At 39.8% G+C, this 17,207-nt stretch overlaps 1 protein-coding gene across 2 annotated transcripts in view; it reads right to left on the reverse strand.

The window, feature by feature from the left end:
• The window catches only part of fam20cb (FAM20C golgi associated secretory pathway kinase b), a 98,697-nt gene that overhangs the window by 79,858 nt on the left and 1,632 nt on the right, over positions 1 to 17,207 (reverse strand). The window contains exons 2-3 of one of the 2 annotated variants that reach the window (XM_024284887.2): positions 10,175 to 11,624; positions 8,259 to 8,434 (exon numbers count right to left, since the gene is read on the reverse strand). In XM_024284887.2, coding sequence (XP_024140655.1) covers positions 8,259 to 8,434; positions 10,175 to 10,674 — 676 coding nt within the window. In that variant the 5' untranslated portion in view covers positions 10,675 to 11,624. Of the gene's footprint in view, positions 1 to 8,258; positions 8,435 to 10,174; positions 11,956 to 17,207 lie in introns of those variants that run through there. The other variant, XM_036217307.1, reaches the window with a different exon arrangement.

Genomic DNA, 17,207 nt, shown 5'->3' on the forward strand with positions numbered 1-17,207 from the left:
ATGTCCTTTTAGATTAAATTTAAATTTACATTTAAATTTATAAACATTAAAAACGATTTAATGCCAATTTTTTTTATTAAATTACAACATTTACTACTTGGAGTTGAGTTCTTTAGATAGTTTCAGTTTTATTGGGGAAATATTGTTAAATAAAATGAGAAAAATGTGTAAAAAAACAAAAATGAGAGATTGGGATTATTAAAAAAAGGATGGATATTAAGCATTATCACAAGAAAAGTTTAGAAGATAAATTAAAGCCGCGGAGAATGCTGTATGGCCCCAGGTGCAACCTGCCGCCACCACCACCTTTATACCTGCCCTCATTGGCTAGGTGACTGCTACACCCCCCTCACTCCCCCTCTGCCTTTCCTCCCTCCTTGGTCAGAATTGCATGTGACAAATCATTAAAAAAAATTCAGTTGGCTTTTCTCCATAGCAACCATTCTATTTTTCGACCGCCTGGGGGTGACGAACAGATCTATGTCATTTTTAGAAAAATTGGCCAAAGTAAACTTTTGGATTTCCTTAGCAACAGAGGTTTTTTGTTAACCACGCCCACAATCCTAACATGTTCATATCGTATGTTATATCACTTTGTCCAGTTTGAGCCAGGGACTCATGTGTTACAGTTTCACAATATTCCGGTAAGAAATGTGCGAATAATAGGGGAACGCCACTTTTGCTAGCTCGCTATGCTAACACTTTGCAAAATCGACAAACTTTATTTTTCAACATTTTTTCACAAGTTGCTTTTCAACGATGCTCGAGGACTTAGGAGGTGGTGGATTGAAATCTCTGGGAGGAGTTTAAAAATTTGGGGGGAGGAGGGATACAAGATGGCAACCTCTTCCTGAGGTCAAAGGTCAACAAAACTGTACAGACTGAAGCTGGCAGTATGTTTTTGCAAAGATCATTCTCTCTGCTCTCAAAAGTGAGTCAAAGATAGATGAAATGATCATCTAAATGGATTAAACCGGATTTACAGGCGTGTATATGTGTGCGGCTGAGCTCTGAAGACAGATCTGCTGTCAGCGCTCGTTTGATGGGAAGCGATGGTGAAACTCACTGAAGGACAAACAGGGCTCTCCTGTCTGTCTTTGCTTCTCTACCTTTTTTTAATTGATTCTCAGAGCTTTTCATGTTTTTTTCCTCATTCTGAACACGGTAACGCCGACTGAAGAGGAGCGAGGAGCACCACAATTACAGAGACGGAGCAAAGCGGCCGCTCCACCTGCTATTTGGACCCTGATTGATCCGGAGTGATGTTTCGGTGGCGTTTTGCCACAGAGCAACGCTCTCAATCAATGTTTTCATTTACTTTTACATATGAGAACCAGGAACACAAGCCAACTCCCTCAAATTAAAAGTGAAAAGATCGATTCCCTGTCTTCTCTGGCGTGCTGCCGTCCATGTAAAATATACTCACACAGATGAGAAGACCTTTCAAATTAAGCTAACCAACTGTAATGAACTCACAGCCGGAGCGCACGGCGCTTTAAGGCCACCGGGAGCGCTTTCTGACATAGTAAACATAACAGTGAGGGCGTCATCAGTGTGTTATGGCAGCATTCAGTTATCGGAAGCATAAAAGTGATTCATGCTTCCATAACGCTTCATTCACAGCTTCAATCAAGCATGGAATATTTATCTTTCGCACAAGACTGGACGTTAAATCAAAGCTTGAAGCCTAATTTTACCGTCTGTTTTCTTACATGCGAGTTTCAGGATTACAAAGATGTGAAGGCAGCTGAAAATATCTCTTCAGAAAAGTTGTTCCCTTAAAAAAAAAAAAATATTAAGAGATCCGATCAGACTTTTAGTTTCTAAGATGAAACTTCTGGTTCAAGACAATCAGCAAACTGAGAAACATTCTGCTCCACAAAATCAAAATGCATGAAGTTTTAGGTAATTACACTAAAAGTTCATAATTGATGTTGCCTGAAAATAGAACCACAGTATCTGCATTTAATGAAATGTCCCACAAACCTCAAACTAATAAAAAAACCCTCCACATGCTGGATTCATTTAATATAAATCATCGTTATGTATTTAAAACAGACCTATAAGGGTTTCAGATTGTTTTAAAATAGTAATAAAACTACATGTTAGAAAAAATTGGGTTACAAGTAGTCCTGCCACAAACGATTATTTTTTCCGATTAGTCGACTAATCGGGTAATCCGCAAATTGGGTGTAAAGCACACATCTTAACCATCATTAGCTTTAAACTAACTAAAAACTAGATATATAGCATTACCTGCGATAATGCTAGTGTAAATGCTGTAGGCTGAATTTGGCCGCTGAAGATGCAAGTGACAATAAATAAAGATGTTGAAATTGATAGTTAAAAATGCTGATGATAGTTGAAATCGCTGAAGCTTTTCAGCAAAAAAAATTAGCTAAATGCCAAGTTAGCCCAAAACACTAAAAAAATCCAAGTTAACCAAAACAGCTTGCTATATTAGCTAAATTCCATAAAAGCCTAAAAACAAACAAAAAATGTCTTAAGTTAGCCTAAATAGCTAGCGCACAGCTGACATATTAGCTAAACTCCAAATTAGCCTAAAAAAAGGGAAAAAAAAAAAAATTAGACAAAATCAGCTAGCATGTAGCTGAAATATTATCTTAACTCCAAAATAGCCTAATACAAAAAAAATACTAAATTAGCTAAAATAGCTAGCATGCAGCTAAAATATTAGCTAAACTCCAAAATCACCGGAAAAACCTTAATAAATGTCAAAATAATCCATAAATCTAGGATGACATAACTTTCAACTTCATGTAATATAAAGTAACGACTAATCGACTACTAAATTAGTTGTGGACTATTTCAATAGTCGATTAGTCGACTAATCGTGGCAGCCCTAGTTACTAGCATAAATATTAAAAATAAAAACAGAAAAGTGAAGTATATACAGACGTGAACAAAAGTGTTGGTACCCCTCAGTTAAAGAAGGACAAATCCACAATTCTCACTGAAATCACTTGAAACTTACAAAAGTAACAATAAATAAAATTTAACAATCAAAATCAGCCATCAATTTTGAATTGTTGATTAACAGAATTATTTAAAAAAAAACAGGCCTGGACAAAAATGGTGGTACCTCAATAAAAGATTGAAAGCTATCTGACCAGAGTGACATGATTAACTCAGGTGTGTCCTTTAATTCACATCACAGGTGTTTTATTTAATGTTACTTTTGGAAGTTTTTAGTGATTTCAGTGAGAATTGTGGGTTTGTCCTTCTTTAACTGAGGGGTACCAACAATTTTGTCCACCACTGTAGAAGTTGATGTTCGATCCTGATTAAATTGTCTGTGGGAGGAGCAGAGTCACCAGCTGACTGTATATGACAACTGGAGTGAGTGAGTGTGACATCACCCATGGAAATGATTTTCTTTCAGTGGGGTACACAAAACCTGGACGCTGGGGGCCAGCAGGCACCACCCACTTTTACTGAGGCATCTGATTGGTCAGTTTATGACTTGGCTTCAACACTACAAAAAATTTGCGAGAAAAAAATTATGATTACGATAAAAATTGGTAGCAGAGCAACTATAGGAATTGTGATTTTGACAACAATTCAATAGAAGTCTATAAGATTTTGGCTTCTTGGAGCCAGCAAAGACTTCCTGTTTACAGCAGCGGGGGGAGGGGGGTCACTTAGTCCAGTTCTCATATACAGTCAATGGTTAATAGGAACAGCTTAAATATATTTAAAACATATTAGCAAAGAAAAGTGAAGAAACAGCTGTAGAGATTGATGTGTGAGGCTGGTTTAACCGCCTGTGGAAGGGGCTGAGTCACCAGCTGCAGGTTCAAACATTGACTGTATATGAGAACTGGAGCGAGTGAGTGTGATGTCATCCATAGAAACAACTTTTTTACGTGGACTACACAAAATCTGTCAAAGTTTGAACGTTGGGGGCCAGCAGGCACCACATACTTCTATTTAGACATCTGATTGGCCAGTTAAATAAAATACAACTTTACAAAAAAAATATATTTTTTTTTAAAACTATGATTTCGATTAAAAATAGGTAGCAGAGCAACTATTGGAGATTCTGACAATAATTCAATAAAAGTCTATTACACTTTGGCATCTTGGAGCCAGCAGGGACTTCCTGTTTGGAACACCAAGGGGGGACGGGGTCACTCATTCCATTTCTCAAATACAGTCAATGGTTAACAGGAGTAGCTTAAATGTATTTAAACATATTAGGCAATTTAACAGAGAAATTAGTAGGGGTGTGTATCGGCAAGAGTCTAGTGATTCGATACGTATCACGATACAATTCGTATCACGATAAAACGATACCAGAACAATTTCTCACTATTTTTTTAAGCTGAAGCTCCGTGCATGACTTGCTGTGCAGCTGGGAGATGTAGGTTTGGGTGGAAAACAAAAATATAAATATCATCTCAAATCGATACAAGTATCGCCAAATGAAATATCGCGATATATCGCTGGATCGATTTTTCCCTACACCCCTAAAAAGGATCAAACAACTGTAGAGATTGATGTGTGAGCCCAAATCAACGCCTGTGGGAGGGGCAGAGTCACCAGCTGCAGGATCAAATGTTCAGAAACATTAAAACAAAACTATTCTAAAAAACCTGTAAAAGGTTTTAGTGAGTTCTCAGTTTGAAATGAGGTTACAAGAAGGGAGGATGAAGATAGGGAAGCTGGAGGTTAAAACAAAAAAAAAATTGGAGTTTGACAGAAAAATAAGACTTTGTTTTATTTTGTCAAATTAAAGTGCAATAACTAAAAATACAATCAAGTGTGGCAAATGTTTGTTTCCAGACTATAAACACAAAAATGAACAAATTCCTTGATTGTGACACGCTGCTGGTGTGTTCCTGAGTTTTATTATTACAAAATGTCGCTTTACATTTACACACATTAAATGAATGATAAATCGGTATTGTGTTTAGACTGCAGTCAGAAAAAAAATGGATACAACTGCAGTTCTATCTTAAAAAATAAAAGTAATCAAAATAAAAACAGCAAAAGCCAGAGCAGAGTAAAAAATAACAGAAATGGCCTATGCAAGTTTAGTTAAACTGGTTTATTTTTAAATTAATTTATTGCTCAAAAGATAGTGACTACATTCAGAGAGAATGGAATGAAGCAAGTTTGGAATGAAGATAAGATAAAAAAAATAAATAAACAGAAGGCTGAAAGTAAACATAAGCAAAAAAAGAAAATCCAAATAAATGGAGAAAATAAATATATAACTAAAAATACTGTAATATAACACTATAGATTATTCAGAAAAAATGTATAAACATTAAAGTTATTCCAAAAACTTCCTTTCTTCTAATAGCTCAATTGGTAAAGTAAAGGACTGCCAATCAGGGTTCAAATCCCAGAGTGTCCAATGAGCTTCATTCAGGTTGTTATGGTAACAGGAGGACCCAGATCTAAATCCGGGTCTCTCCAGTCCGGATAAAACACACTGTTGTGTCTAGAAACGCATCAGACGTAAAATTATTAATGCGAAGCAGAAAAAATTGACCCCAAGTCTGTCAGATTAATCTCAATCAATATAAAACGCTGATCAGATTCATGGATAAACACCAATTTCTTCATTTTTCACCGTCTGTCTTCATTCGTCTAGAAGTTCTAGACTGTAATACGTCCCGACATTCCTATCCTTAACTTTAGATAATCCACATCTGCCGCTGGCTTCAATTGTGCCCTGTGTTAAGACTCTGTAATTACAGAGCCACCATGTATTTTAGCTGGCAAGAGAGGCTGAAAACGGCTTCCTCCATCTAGGAGGCGTGGGTATGAGGAACCCTCTGACCAGAGACAAAAAGGAAATGTATTTCTCTGCTCGTAACCCAGGATGAACGAGAGATACCGATTAATCTCTGATCTGGGCCGGTTACATTCTTGTCACGGGGAGGTGAACCTGCAGTCGAACATTTGCTCTCACAGCAGGAATGAGATGGGCTGGCGAAAGTGGAATGTGTGAGCTGGACGCCGCCAAGAGGGGAAGACGATCCCCTTGAAAAAAGAAAGGTATGGATTCAATGTGTCTGCTCCACCCAGCGCGGATTATCAACTCAATCTGGTCTGGAAATCCAGATTAAAAGCACTCGTGGAACTAATAAGAAGCCAGAACCTTCAATCTGACCCCAAAGGAGGGTGTTCAATTCTCACGGAGACCAGGTGTCGTCTCTGGGTGGACCGACCTCCACGTGGCGCTTCGTGGAAAGGTGTTTCATTATTCTGACTGAAGCTACGTTCACACCGCCGTCCATGACACGCGCTCAAGCAGACACCTCCATGTGCAGTAAACACCAATGACTGTATAAGGGAACTGGACTGAGTGACCCCCCCCCCTCCCTCGTGAAGTACCTGCTGGCTCCAAGAATCCCATAGACTTCTATAGAGAAATAAAAAGCTTTTTCTCAGTAAATACATTTCTCTGCAACTTTCTTGCTGATCCTATTTTTTTCGTGATATTTCTCCTATAAAAGTGGGCGGTCTCTCATCGAATGATTGATGGATTCTCCCCAGAACACTTTCAAGTGGTAGGGGTGTGGTTTTGCATCACATTCACTCTTAATTCTCAGACTAATTTGGACCAATCACAGCTTACCGACAATTTCTGGTTCCAATATGGCGACATCGCAAAAAAAAAAAAATGGCGACTGAATGGACTTCATTTAATTGGAACCGGAAGCATGTAGTTTTCTGAGTGACATGATACTCACTCGGTTCAGTTTTCTTATACAGTCAATGGTAAACACACGTTTTGGGCTTCCGCGTTTAAAATTCTCGACGTCACTACGCATGTTTTTACGACCGTTTTTGGTCTCAGGATCAGCTCAATAACCTAAAAGTGTTACCAATTAAAAAAATAATGCTTATTTATGCTTTCAACTTTCCTTTCTGTTTCAATTCAGATTTGTTTTAGTTTTCGCTGCTGAGCTGATCCTACTTTTACATTGGGGGCGGAGCTTTAAGCTCATTGGCTGCCGGGACATTTCCAATGGGGTGACAGAGGGAACTCCTCACTACACATTTTCTACACTTTTCTCAGACAGACATGGATATTTTCACACTTTTCTCTCATACTCTACGAAGAAAACGTCCTTTGAACGCAAATTCAACCAGGTCGAACTTTTGACCAATCAGAGACTCAGCTTTGGTCGTAACGTTTAGATTCCATCCCTTTCAATTGACAAAAGCGACAACCATTCAAAGGTGGATCATTAGGGAGAAATGAATAACTACAGTTTGTGTCCGACCGGAACCATGTGACACCAAGGCCGAATCCGAACTCTTCCCCTCCAACTACATTTAAACAGAGAGTCATAGAAAAATAGTGGCTGTTTGAATTCCTCCCCTAATTTCTAACTACTAAAACACTATATAGTGCGGGACTATATACCTCTATTCATGATTCTACACAGTTCTTATTACAAAAATGTTAATGGTTTATAAAAAAATTACATTTAAACACGTTTTTTTTTTCATAAAAATTGTTCGAACGCAATGCGTTGTGGTTAATATTCCCTAATGTAGTGAGCACTAGTTTTTCCCAAAGACGTCTGGGAAACTTCTAGTGCACTCGATTTGGAATTGTAGATTCAGACAGCACTACAGAAGGGCGAACGCTGTATATAGTGACTAGGGGAGGAATTCGTATGTTACTCCCACTTGATGATGTCATCAATAGTCGCCGGTCAGCTACGCTAGCACGACGCTGCGGAAATACATAACAAATGTAAACGTCAGAGCTTTTACGTGGTAGAGTGAGATGAAAAAAACAAACAAAAAAAAAAAACAATTTTGGACACCCCGACCCCTATAAATTCCCCTACGAATGGAGGGGTACAGAAAGAATTTGGCCCAAGTGTTTCATATATCGGAATAAAGTTTTGGAAGAAAAATTCTGGAGCAAGATTCACAAAATTTGTGCCAACATGCGTAAAACGTAAAAAAAATAAATAAAATTAGAAAAAGAAGAAGACAAAGAAGAAGCCCCTCCCTGCTTGACCAGTGTGAACGTAGCCTATGTGTAGAAGAACTTCTTAGTCCTATGTTTTGTTTTTGTTTTTTTTAATAATCTGATCCCATGAAGGACAAGTTCCTCACGTTTGTGACATTTTAGAAGACCCTTCAACCAGAACAAAGTCCAGGTAAACATGGACGAGATCAAATCCTGTGAACTTCCTTTTATAGAATGTGTTTTTTATCCCATGACGGAAGCTCCGGCCGGACCCTTCCCGTCCACTCACCCACGCTGGTGATCCTCTGAGTCACCAGGTCCTTCAGGAGTGCATCAATGACCGGGTTGTGTCTGGAGTAGAGCTCGTATCGATTAATCCCAATGTGGAAGCGGAGCCAGTTAGGGTAGGACTCTGCTGTCAACTCTCCTGCCGGGCTGAACTCGTCCAGGTTGCTCTCTCCAGCCCTGGATGAAGACGAGGAAGAGGATTTTCAGGGATTGAAGATGGAGGTTAACACCTGAGATGATGCCGGTGGATTCAAGGGGATTCTGAAGTGAATCCACTTGGATCATGTTGGTTGCCTAGATCAGGGGTGGGCAAATGACATCTCATTTCATCTGTCACACTAAATGGTAATAAAGTCTGATGATAATCCTTATTTGCTTTATTTTCTGTATAACTGTGGTGTGCATAGATGATGCACGATAAATACATTGACCATTTTCAAGGTACAGAAAATTATTGAATTTTTGTAGTGTTGTAATAATTGTCTTTTTTTTTTTTTACATTTATGTGTGTTTTCCAAGTTGGAAAGTCCTTTTTTCCTATCAGTTTTCCTCTAAAAACATCAAACCGTTGGTGCAATTGGCACTAAAATGAGAACTAAAGTCAGTTTTGAAATAAGATCCAATGTTTTATAATAGATTTAATCAAAATTGAAACATGTTTACATCCAGATTTAATGTTATTTTTTTCTCTTACAAGGCGGATTACCAAAATACTTCACATATTTGGTCCTGGTCCGGCCCACAAATCAAGAGGTTTGCCCACTCCTCGCCTAGAATGTAAAGAGCCTAAAGCATATTTTTCAAAGTCAAGGTCCGGGGGCCGAATACGGCCCTCCAGGTAATTCTATTTTTATTAATGGCCCGAAGTTATCCTTCGCTCATTTCTAACTTGTATCATTTTGACAAAATATAGAGTAAAATAGTTTACGTTGATTTATTCTGGAGTAATATTCCTGCCTTTTTATTATTTATAATTATGTTAAAAAGTTATGATTTTAAAATTTTAAAAATTGGCATTCTGTTAGCTTATTGGACTATTTTTGACATTTACTAAGATTTTTAAGGTTAATTTTGGAGTTTAGCTAATATTTCAGCTACATGCTAGCTGCTTGGGCTAATTCTTTTTAAGTTTTTAAAACTGTTTTGGAGTTAGGCTAATAACATATTTACACACTAGCTTTTTTGACTAATTAGGGATCTTCTTTTTATGTTTTTTTAGAATGTTTTAGAGTTAGGCTAACATTTACACGCTAACTGTTTTGGCTAATTTAGGCTTTTCTTTTTATTCTTTTATTTTTTTAAGCTGTTTTGGAGTTACGCTAATATTTCAGCTACATGCTAGCTGTTTTTGCTAATTTTAGTTTTTTCCCAGTTTTTTAGGCTATTTAGAAGTTTAGCTAATATTTCAGCCACATGCTAGCTGTGTAGTTAATTTAGACTTTTTCAGTTTTTTAAAGATATTTTGAAGTTTAGCTATTTTTTAGCTACATGCTAGCTAGCTGTTTTGGCTAACCCCCATTTTTTTCTTTTTTTTTAAGGCTGTTTTGGAGTTAAGCTATTATTTCAGCTACATGCTAGCTGCTCTGGTTGATTTTAGTTGTTTTCGTTTATTTTTATTTATTTAACTTTATAGGATAATTTGCCATTTAGCTAACATTTTAGCTGGCCATCAGCTTCAGTGATTTCAGCTATCAGCACTTGCATCTTCAGCGGACAAATTCAGCTTCCAGCATTCACACTACCATTATCACATGTAATGCTATAAATCTAGTTCATAATTGTGTAAAAATATGGTTTTAAAGTTTTAAAAATGTAGTTTTAGTGTGTTTAATAAATGTTTATCCCAAGTTGTGCTCTGGAGTTTGACCCCTGTCATTAAAGCTCTGGAGGTAAATGGTGAAAACAGCTGAATCTCACCAGGAGTGATCCTCCGCCGCTTTGGGGTCAAACCTGATGTCCTGGTTGACATTAAAGAGCGTGTCCTCCTCCGTCAGAGGCGGCGGGGATCTCTTGTATAAGGGATGCTCGAACAGAGCCAGCAACCTTGACCCCTTGACCGGCGCGTTTTTGGCCACCGCAGCCTTCTGCTTGAACTGGCCCTTCCGGTCGGCGCGCGGACGCTCCTGCCTCTCCAGCGCCTTGTCCACGGCCAGCGGGACCCTCTCCAGGGAGTGGGAGGACACGTTGGAGCTGGGCTCGTTGCTGAAGTCCTGCAGGATCCGCAGCGTGTGCTTGTTAGGCCAGCCCTGCTTCCCCCAGCTCTGGGGCTCCTCGCTGGGCGCGCGCGCGCAGGAGCAGCCGCCGCTGCCCTGGCGCTCCAGCTTGGGCAGCAGGTCTATCATGATGTGCATGGAGCAGGCCACCAGGAACACCATGAGGATCAGGACGCGGAATTTGCGCAGGAGGATCATCTTCATGGTCTCGCGCTTGAGCCGGTTGGAGCACTTACTGCAAACGATCAGCACGCAGAGGAACAGGCTGACTACATCGCTGAGGATGTGGATCAGACTGGACGCCAACCTGACGAGGTACACGTTGAGCAAGTAGGAGACATCTTCGCCGGCCGTCTTGCGTAAAGGAGTCAGCGTTCAGCCGTGCGTCCTGCGCGTCTCAGCAAAACATCCGCGCGGCTCCAGGTAGAACAGGTCGGGCGGGTTCTCGAGCCTCATTCTCTACACGCCGCTGGAGCGTGAAAAAAGTGGAGATCCTCAGCGCGCGCGCGCGTTTCCAGCCGATCTGACAGCGCGCGGCGGCTCAGTAGCGTTCTCCAAAGAGAGAGGGGGGGGGGACGCTTCAATCGGGACAAGAAAAGGGGAAAGGGGGGAGATAAATCTGTAACGAAGAGCTCGTTACATTTCACTATTAGGAAGGAGGGGGGGAACTCCCCGGAAGTTCTCCGATCCAAAAGGCGCGCGACGAAAAGGCAGAGATCCGCGCAGGTATGGCAGCGGCGGGACTACAGCTGGATCAGGAGAATGAGTCCCTTGTAGCATGTGGGAATCGGGGTGGGTGTGTTAAATAAGATGATGACGGCGAGCTTAGATCCTGCCTTTGCGCTGCGTCACCGCGCGCAGATTGGCTGAGAGGAGCGAAGGAGAAGAGGGGGGGTGGTGACCATGTGAGGCGCGCAGCCTCCTGTCTGCACATCCCGGCTGCGCAAGAAGAGGGCGTCTTTCTCCTGGCTAACATCCAGTCACGCAGAGGAACAGGCGGCTTTTTCTTTTCTTTTTTTTCCTCTCTCTGAAATCCATCTGCTGGAATCCCTCTGAAATGTCTCCTCGGAGTTGGCAGTCAATCCATCGATGATACATTGGACAGGCCTATTAGACGGCTCATCTGTCTCAGGAGCCGGTTCCATTCCGCGCTCCTGCCAATCAGAAGCAATCACATCTCCAATAAAGTTGAAAGTCTGCATGAAATGAGGCCTTCAGCATCCAGCATCCACTCTGCGGGCTAATATCTCTAATACACGACTAATTGGGGAGGTTTCCCGGTAAATATGTGGAGGAAAGAGTCATGAAGCTGTTCGTGCTGAACTGTGTGTGAGTCGTTTTTAATTTCTAATTGAAAAACATAAAGGAAACACTGGTTTTGAGCCTCTAACACCTGAGATGTTACAGGCGACGACTAAATAACAAATGTCTCCACGTCATTCTAGGAGATTCTAAAAAGTCAAAAGCTGCTTTTCTCTGTTTTTCAGAATCTGTTGGAATGACGTCAAACGTGTAAAAGTGTATTTACACCGAATGTGGCAGGGGTGGCACAAAGTTTCAATAAGTCAATTTAAAGACGCGGTAAGATGCTCTTGCTTCCCAAAATCTGCTGGAATTACGTCAATTGTATTCCTACCAAATGTGGCAGGGGCGGCAGGCGCAGCAGGAGCTTCAAGTTTCAATGTTAAGTCAATGCAAAGACACCGTAGGACGCGTTAAGACGCTCTTCTCTGGTTTCCAGAATCTACTGGAATGACGCCGATTGTATAGTGGTGTATTCACACTGAACATGGCAAGTGTGACAGTCATGGCAGGTGCGGCAGAGACGTCAAGTTTCAATGTTAAGTCAATGCAAAGCTGCAGTAAGACGCTTTTCAAAATCTGCTGGAATTATGCTAACCATGTAATGGTGAATTCAAAACGAAAGTGGCAGGCACTGCAAGTTTCAATGTGGCAGGTGCGGCAGGGGCATCAAGTTTCAATTTTAAGTCAATTTAAAGACGCAGTAACACACTGTAAGACGCTTTTCTCTGCTTTTAAGAATCTACTGTAATGACGCCGATTGGGTAGTGGTGTATTCACACTGAACGTGGCAAGTGCGGCATTCATGGCAGGTGCGGCAGGGGCGCCAGGTTTCAATGTTAAGTCAATGTAAAGATGTGGTAAGACGCTGTAAGACGCTTTTCAAAATCTGCTGGAATTATGCCAACCATGTAATGGTGAATTCACACTGAGAGTGGCAAGCCCTGCAAGTTTCAATGTGGCAGGGGTGGCAGGGGCATCAAGTTTCAATTTTAAGTCAATTTAAAGACGCAGTAACACACTGTAAGACGCTTTTCAAAATCTGCTGGAGTGATGTCAATCATGTTATGGTGAATTCACACCAAACGGAATTTTAAGTCAATTTAAAGACATGGTAATACGTGGTAAGACACTCTTGCTTATCTGCTGGAATGATGTTGATTGTTTAATGGTGTATTCACAGTGAACATGGCATGCCCGGCAGGCGTGGCAGGGGTGGCGGGGGCCTCAAGTTTCAATGTTAAGTCAATGTAAAGATGCGGTAAGATGCGTGGTGATTTGGCCGTCGGGCGATTCAAGGCGTAGTGAGCCCATCAACTAATCAAGGTCTCAGCTTTGGGCACGTGACGTTTTCAGTGACTAGATCAAAGGTTAGAAATAAGCCATTCACACTTTAAAATGTTCAGCAACTACAGGGTTTTTTTCACGGTAATTTGGAATTTAGCTTTTATTGTAACATGCTAACTGTTTTTTGCTAATTTAGACATTTTTCCATGTTTTTTAGGCAAATTGAGCTAATATTTTAGCATTATGCTAGCTGTTTTGTCAAAATTAGATTTAAGCTCTTTAGACAAATTTAGACTTTAGCTAATATTTTAGCATTATGCTATCTGATTTGACACCTTTGCATCAAAATTAGATTTTTTTTAGCTTTTTTTGGTCAATTTAGAGTTTAGCTAATATCTTAGCAATATGCTAGCTGTTTTGTGAAAATTAGATTTTTTTTAGTTCTTTAGGCAAATTTGAAGTTTAGCTAAAATTTTAGCATTATGTTAGCTGTTTTGTCAACATTAGACTTCTTTAAATTCTTCAGGCAAATTTAGAGTTTAGCTAATATTTTAGCTTTATTTTTAATTTTTTTCCTGTTTTGGCAAAATTTGACATCTTTCCCGCTTTTTTGTGGGTAATTTTGCTAATGTTTTGGCAAGCTTTCAGATTCTGCATTTTCAACCTGAGTATTTTAGCATCTTCAGCCGCCACATTGAAGTTACAGCATTCACACTTGAATTATCGCAGGTAACCCTATATATCTAGTTTTCTTTATGTTTGTCCTCCATCACTGAGAAAATTGCCACAAGAACATCTTAAAACTCAATTGAAGCCTTTGGAGAGACAACCAAACTTCAGCTTTCTGATGATTTCCATTCATTTAGATCTCTTAAAAAATTCTGTTTTTCCTAATCGACTCAGTGGTGGACGGTCTTCAAACACCAGACAGCCAACATTGACATTTCAGGGCCTCTTTAACTGTGACTAATTGGCAGCTAAAGCAAAAGGTGAATTGGATCCGAGCCTCCGGCGTTTGATATCAGTGACGGAGCGCGGCCGAAAGACAAAGTGATGCTCGCTGTCGGTCCGGATTTCATGCCAACCGCCGCGGCCCGTGGCCTACCGGCCTGAGGTGAAACAAGCAAGAGATGAATGTGTATTGATGTCCATCAGACATGGATCACGGGAGCTGATGGGTCAGTGGTTCCTCACAAGGCCTGTCTTGTGGAATTGAAGCTGAGCCTTTCAGGAGGGCTCCTCTAACTTTCCCTTCTTGAGCAGACGTTTCCATTTATTGGTTCCATCTCCTGTCAAATCAGGTCAATGCACGTGTTATGAAAATGAATCTTTTCTAGGGAGTTTGCAAATACGTTTTTGTTTTATTACAGAGTAAAAATGAAAGATGCTAGCATAGAAAAACAGTAAATCCTCCGACAAAAGAGCTCTGGGAATTCTAGGGTCGAATTTCAGGTTTTGTGTTGGGCTCTCGTACTTTCTATACCCAACAAGCCGCGGACGGATTGAGCAAGAGCAACAAAAGCACCTGGACTTTGCACAGAGGCCGGGGGGAACGGGGGTATAGTGTGTCCTAAAAGAGCTGATTTAAGCATGAGTCGCTTCTCCATAAGATTTATGGCCCCCATGTTTCACAGGGAGATAGAACAGATGATAGCCGGATAGCTAGAGATGAACCGGTATCTGCGGCGTGACAGTGAGAGGTGGCTTCAGCCGCCGCTGCAAAGTCTGCTAAAGAGATGTTGGTGAGAGGTGCTTCAAGTCAAAATTAAACTCGATTGCGTCTGCTGATACGGTGACATTACCTCCATTTATAACAGATAATTGAATGTCAAACTCAACCTATGGAGCATTTTCACTCCATTTGTTTTAATTCAATGTCTTTTTTATTGTGTATAAAAAGCTAGTATGTTATAATTGTGGAAAATGAACACTTTCATTTATTTGGTAAAAAAAAAAGTAAGCTGAAAAGAGGAAATTTGTGCAAAAATTAGTATTTAAAGCACGTGTCAAAGTCAAGGCCCGGGGGCCGGATCCGGCCCTCCGGGTAATTCTATCCGGCCCTCCAGATCATTTTAATTTATTGATGTTATCTTGCGCTCATTTCTAACATGTATAATTTTGACAAAATACATTTTTATGGAGAGTAAAATATTGAAGGATTTTAAGGTTTAAGTTAATTTATTCTGGAATAATATTCTTGCATTTTCATTATTCATAATTATGTTAAAAATTTACGGTTTTAAGTTTTAAAAATTGGCATTCTGCTAGCTTTTTGGACTATTTTGGAATTTACTAAGATTTTTTAGGCTATTATGGATTTTAGTTATTTTTTCAGCTACATGCTAGCTGTTTTGGCTAACCTAATTTTTTTTTCAGTTTCAGCGTTTTCAGCTATCAGCATTTTCAGCTATTAATTTCAGCGTTTTTAGCTATCAGCTTCAGCGTTTTCAGCTATTAACTTCAGCGTTTTTAGCTATCGGCATTTTCAGCTATTAATTTCAGTGTTTTCAGCTATCAGCTTCAGCGTTTTCAGCTATTAACTTCAGCGTTTTCAGCTATCGGCATTTTCAGCTATTAATTTCAGTGTTTTCAGCTATCAGCTTCAGCGTTTTCAGCTATTAACTTCAGCGTTTTCAGCTATCAGCATTTACATCTATTAATTTCAGTGTTTTCAGCTATCAGCTTCAGCGTTTTCAGCTATTAACTTCAGCGTTTTCAGCTATCAGCATTTTCAGCTATTAATTTCAGTGTTTTCAGCTATCAGCTTCAGTGTTTTCAGCTATTAACTTCAGCGTTTTCAGCTATTAGCACTTTCATCTATTAATTTCAGTGTTTTCAGCTATCAGCTTCAGTGTTTTCAGCTATCAGCATTTTCAGCTATTAATTTCAGTGTTTTCAACTATCAGCTTCAGTGTTTTTAGCTATTAACTTCAGTGTTTTCAGCTATCAGCATTTTCAGCTATTAATTTCAGTGTTTTCAGCTATCAGCTTCAGCGTTTTCAGCTATTAACTTCAGTGTTTTTAGCAATCAGTTTCAGCATCTTCAGCCTCAGACCCTCAGAGATCGAGTCGATTTACTTCCGGGTATGAAAAGAGTTTACAAAAAGAACTCAAATTTCGTGAATAATTTTGTTTCTTAGTGTTCTAAAGGTAATATATGTTACGGCTAGAGTTCATGAACCCAAATGCAGAGTAGGCTTGGACGCAGAAGGATAAATCAGATACTTTTAATAGAAAAACTACAGAATAAACTGACAAAGAAAACCTAGAAATTCACAACGCTCCAACACAGAGACATGAACCAAGAGAACTTAAATAGGCAAACAACTAAATGAACTGATAGGATGCAGGTGTGAACTCCTCCAGCAGGAACCACAGGAAGTGGGTCAGGCAGCAAGGAGGAGCCACAGGAAACTGCAGAAGGACAGAGAAACTAATATAATATAGAACTAAACACACAGAACATGTCAATATATGATCATTTATATTGATATAGTTTACTCTAATATACCTATGCCTATACTGCAAATTTTGTACCAGATCCATTGGTAACACTTTTATTGGTACAGTAGTGGAAAAAAGAAAGACCAAACATCCCACACAAAGCTCAACATTTGGATATCGGAAGGCGGGGTTGTATCAGGAAGTGCATCCGGGTGAAAAAATCTCAGACAAATCACCCAGCATGCTCCATTAGGGGTTGCCTCAGCGTTGAACATCAACAATCATCCAATCAGCAATGGATCTTCAGATTCTAGTTTATTTTGTTTCATTTTGATTTCAGGAAATGACCTTTTCATATTTTTATTTCAATTTCCAAAATATAATGCCGATTTTTTATTATTTGTGTTTGTAACTGTGATTTTTTAAATGTCCTTGCATCAAGTGATTCGTAGATTTGGACTTCAGGGCCACCGTAGAACCGTGACAGACACGATAACTTTGACTTTAGCTAAACTCTAAGGTCTTTCCAGCTCCTCTTTTGGCCTTCAGTAAACTGGAGCAGCATTCCTGCTCTCATTCATAGACGGAGTTTTCAGGTGAGTTTGGTCACTCAGCTCCCTTAAGACTCAGTCACAGACTTTAAAATGGGTTGAGGTCGTTCTAAAACCCAAATTTTGTGTCTTTTTCTTTTTTTTCTAAACTTC

Source organism: Oryzias melastigma, linkage group LG19 (genome assembly GCF_002922805.2).
Source record: "Oryzias melastigma strain HK-1 linkage group LG19, ASM292280v2, whole genome shotgun sequence".
Lineage (NCBI taxonomy): Eukaryota > Metazoa > Chordata > Actinopteri > Beloniformes > Adrianichthyidae > Oryzias > Oryzias melastigma.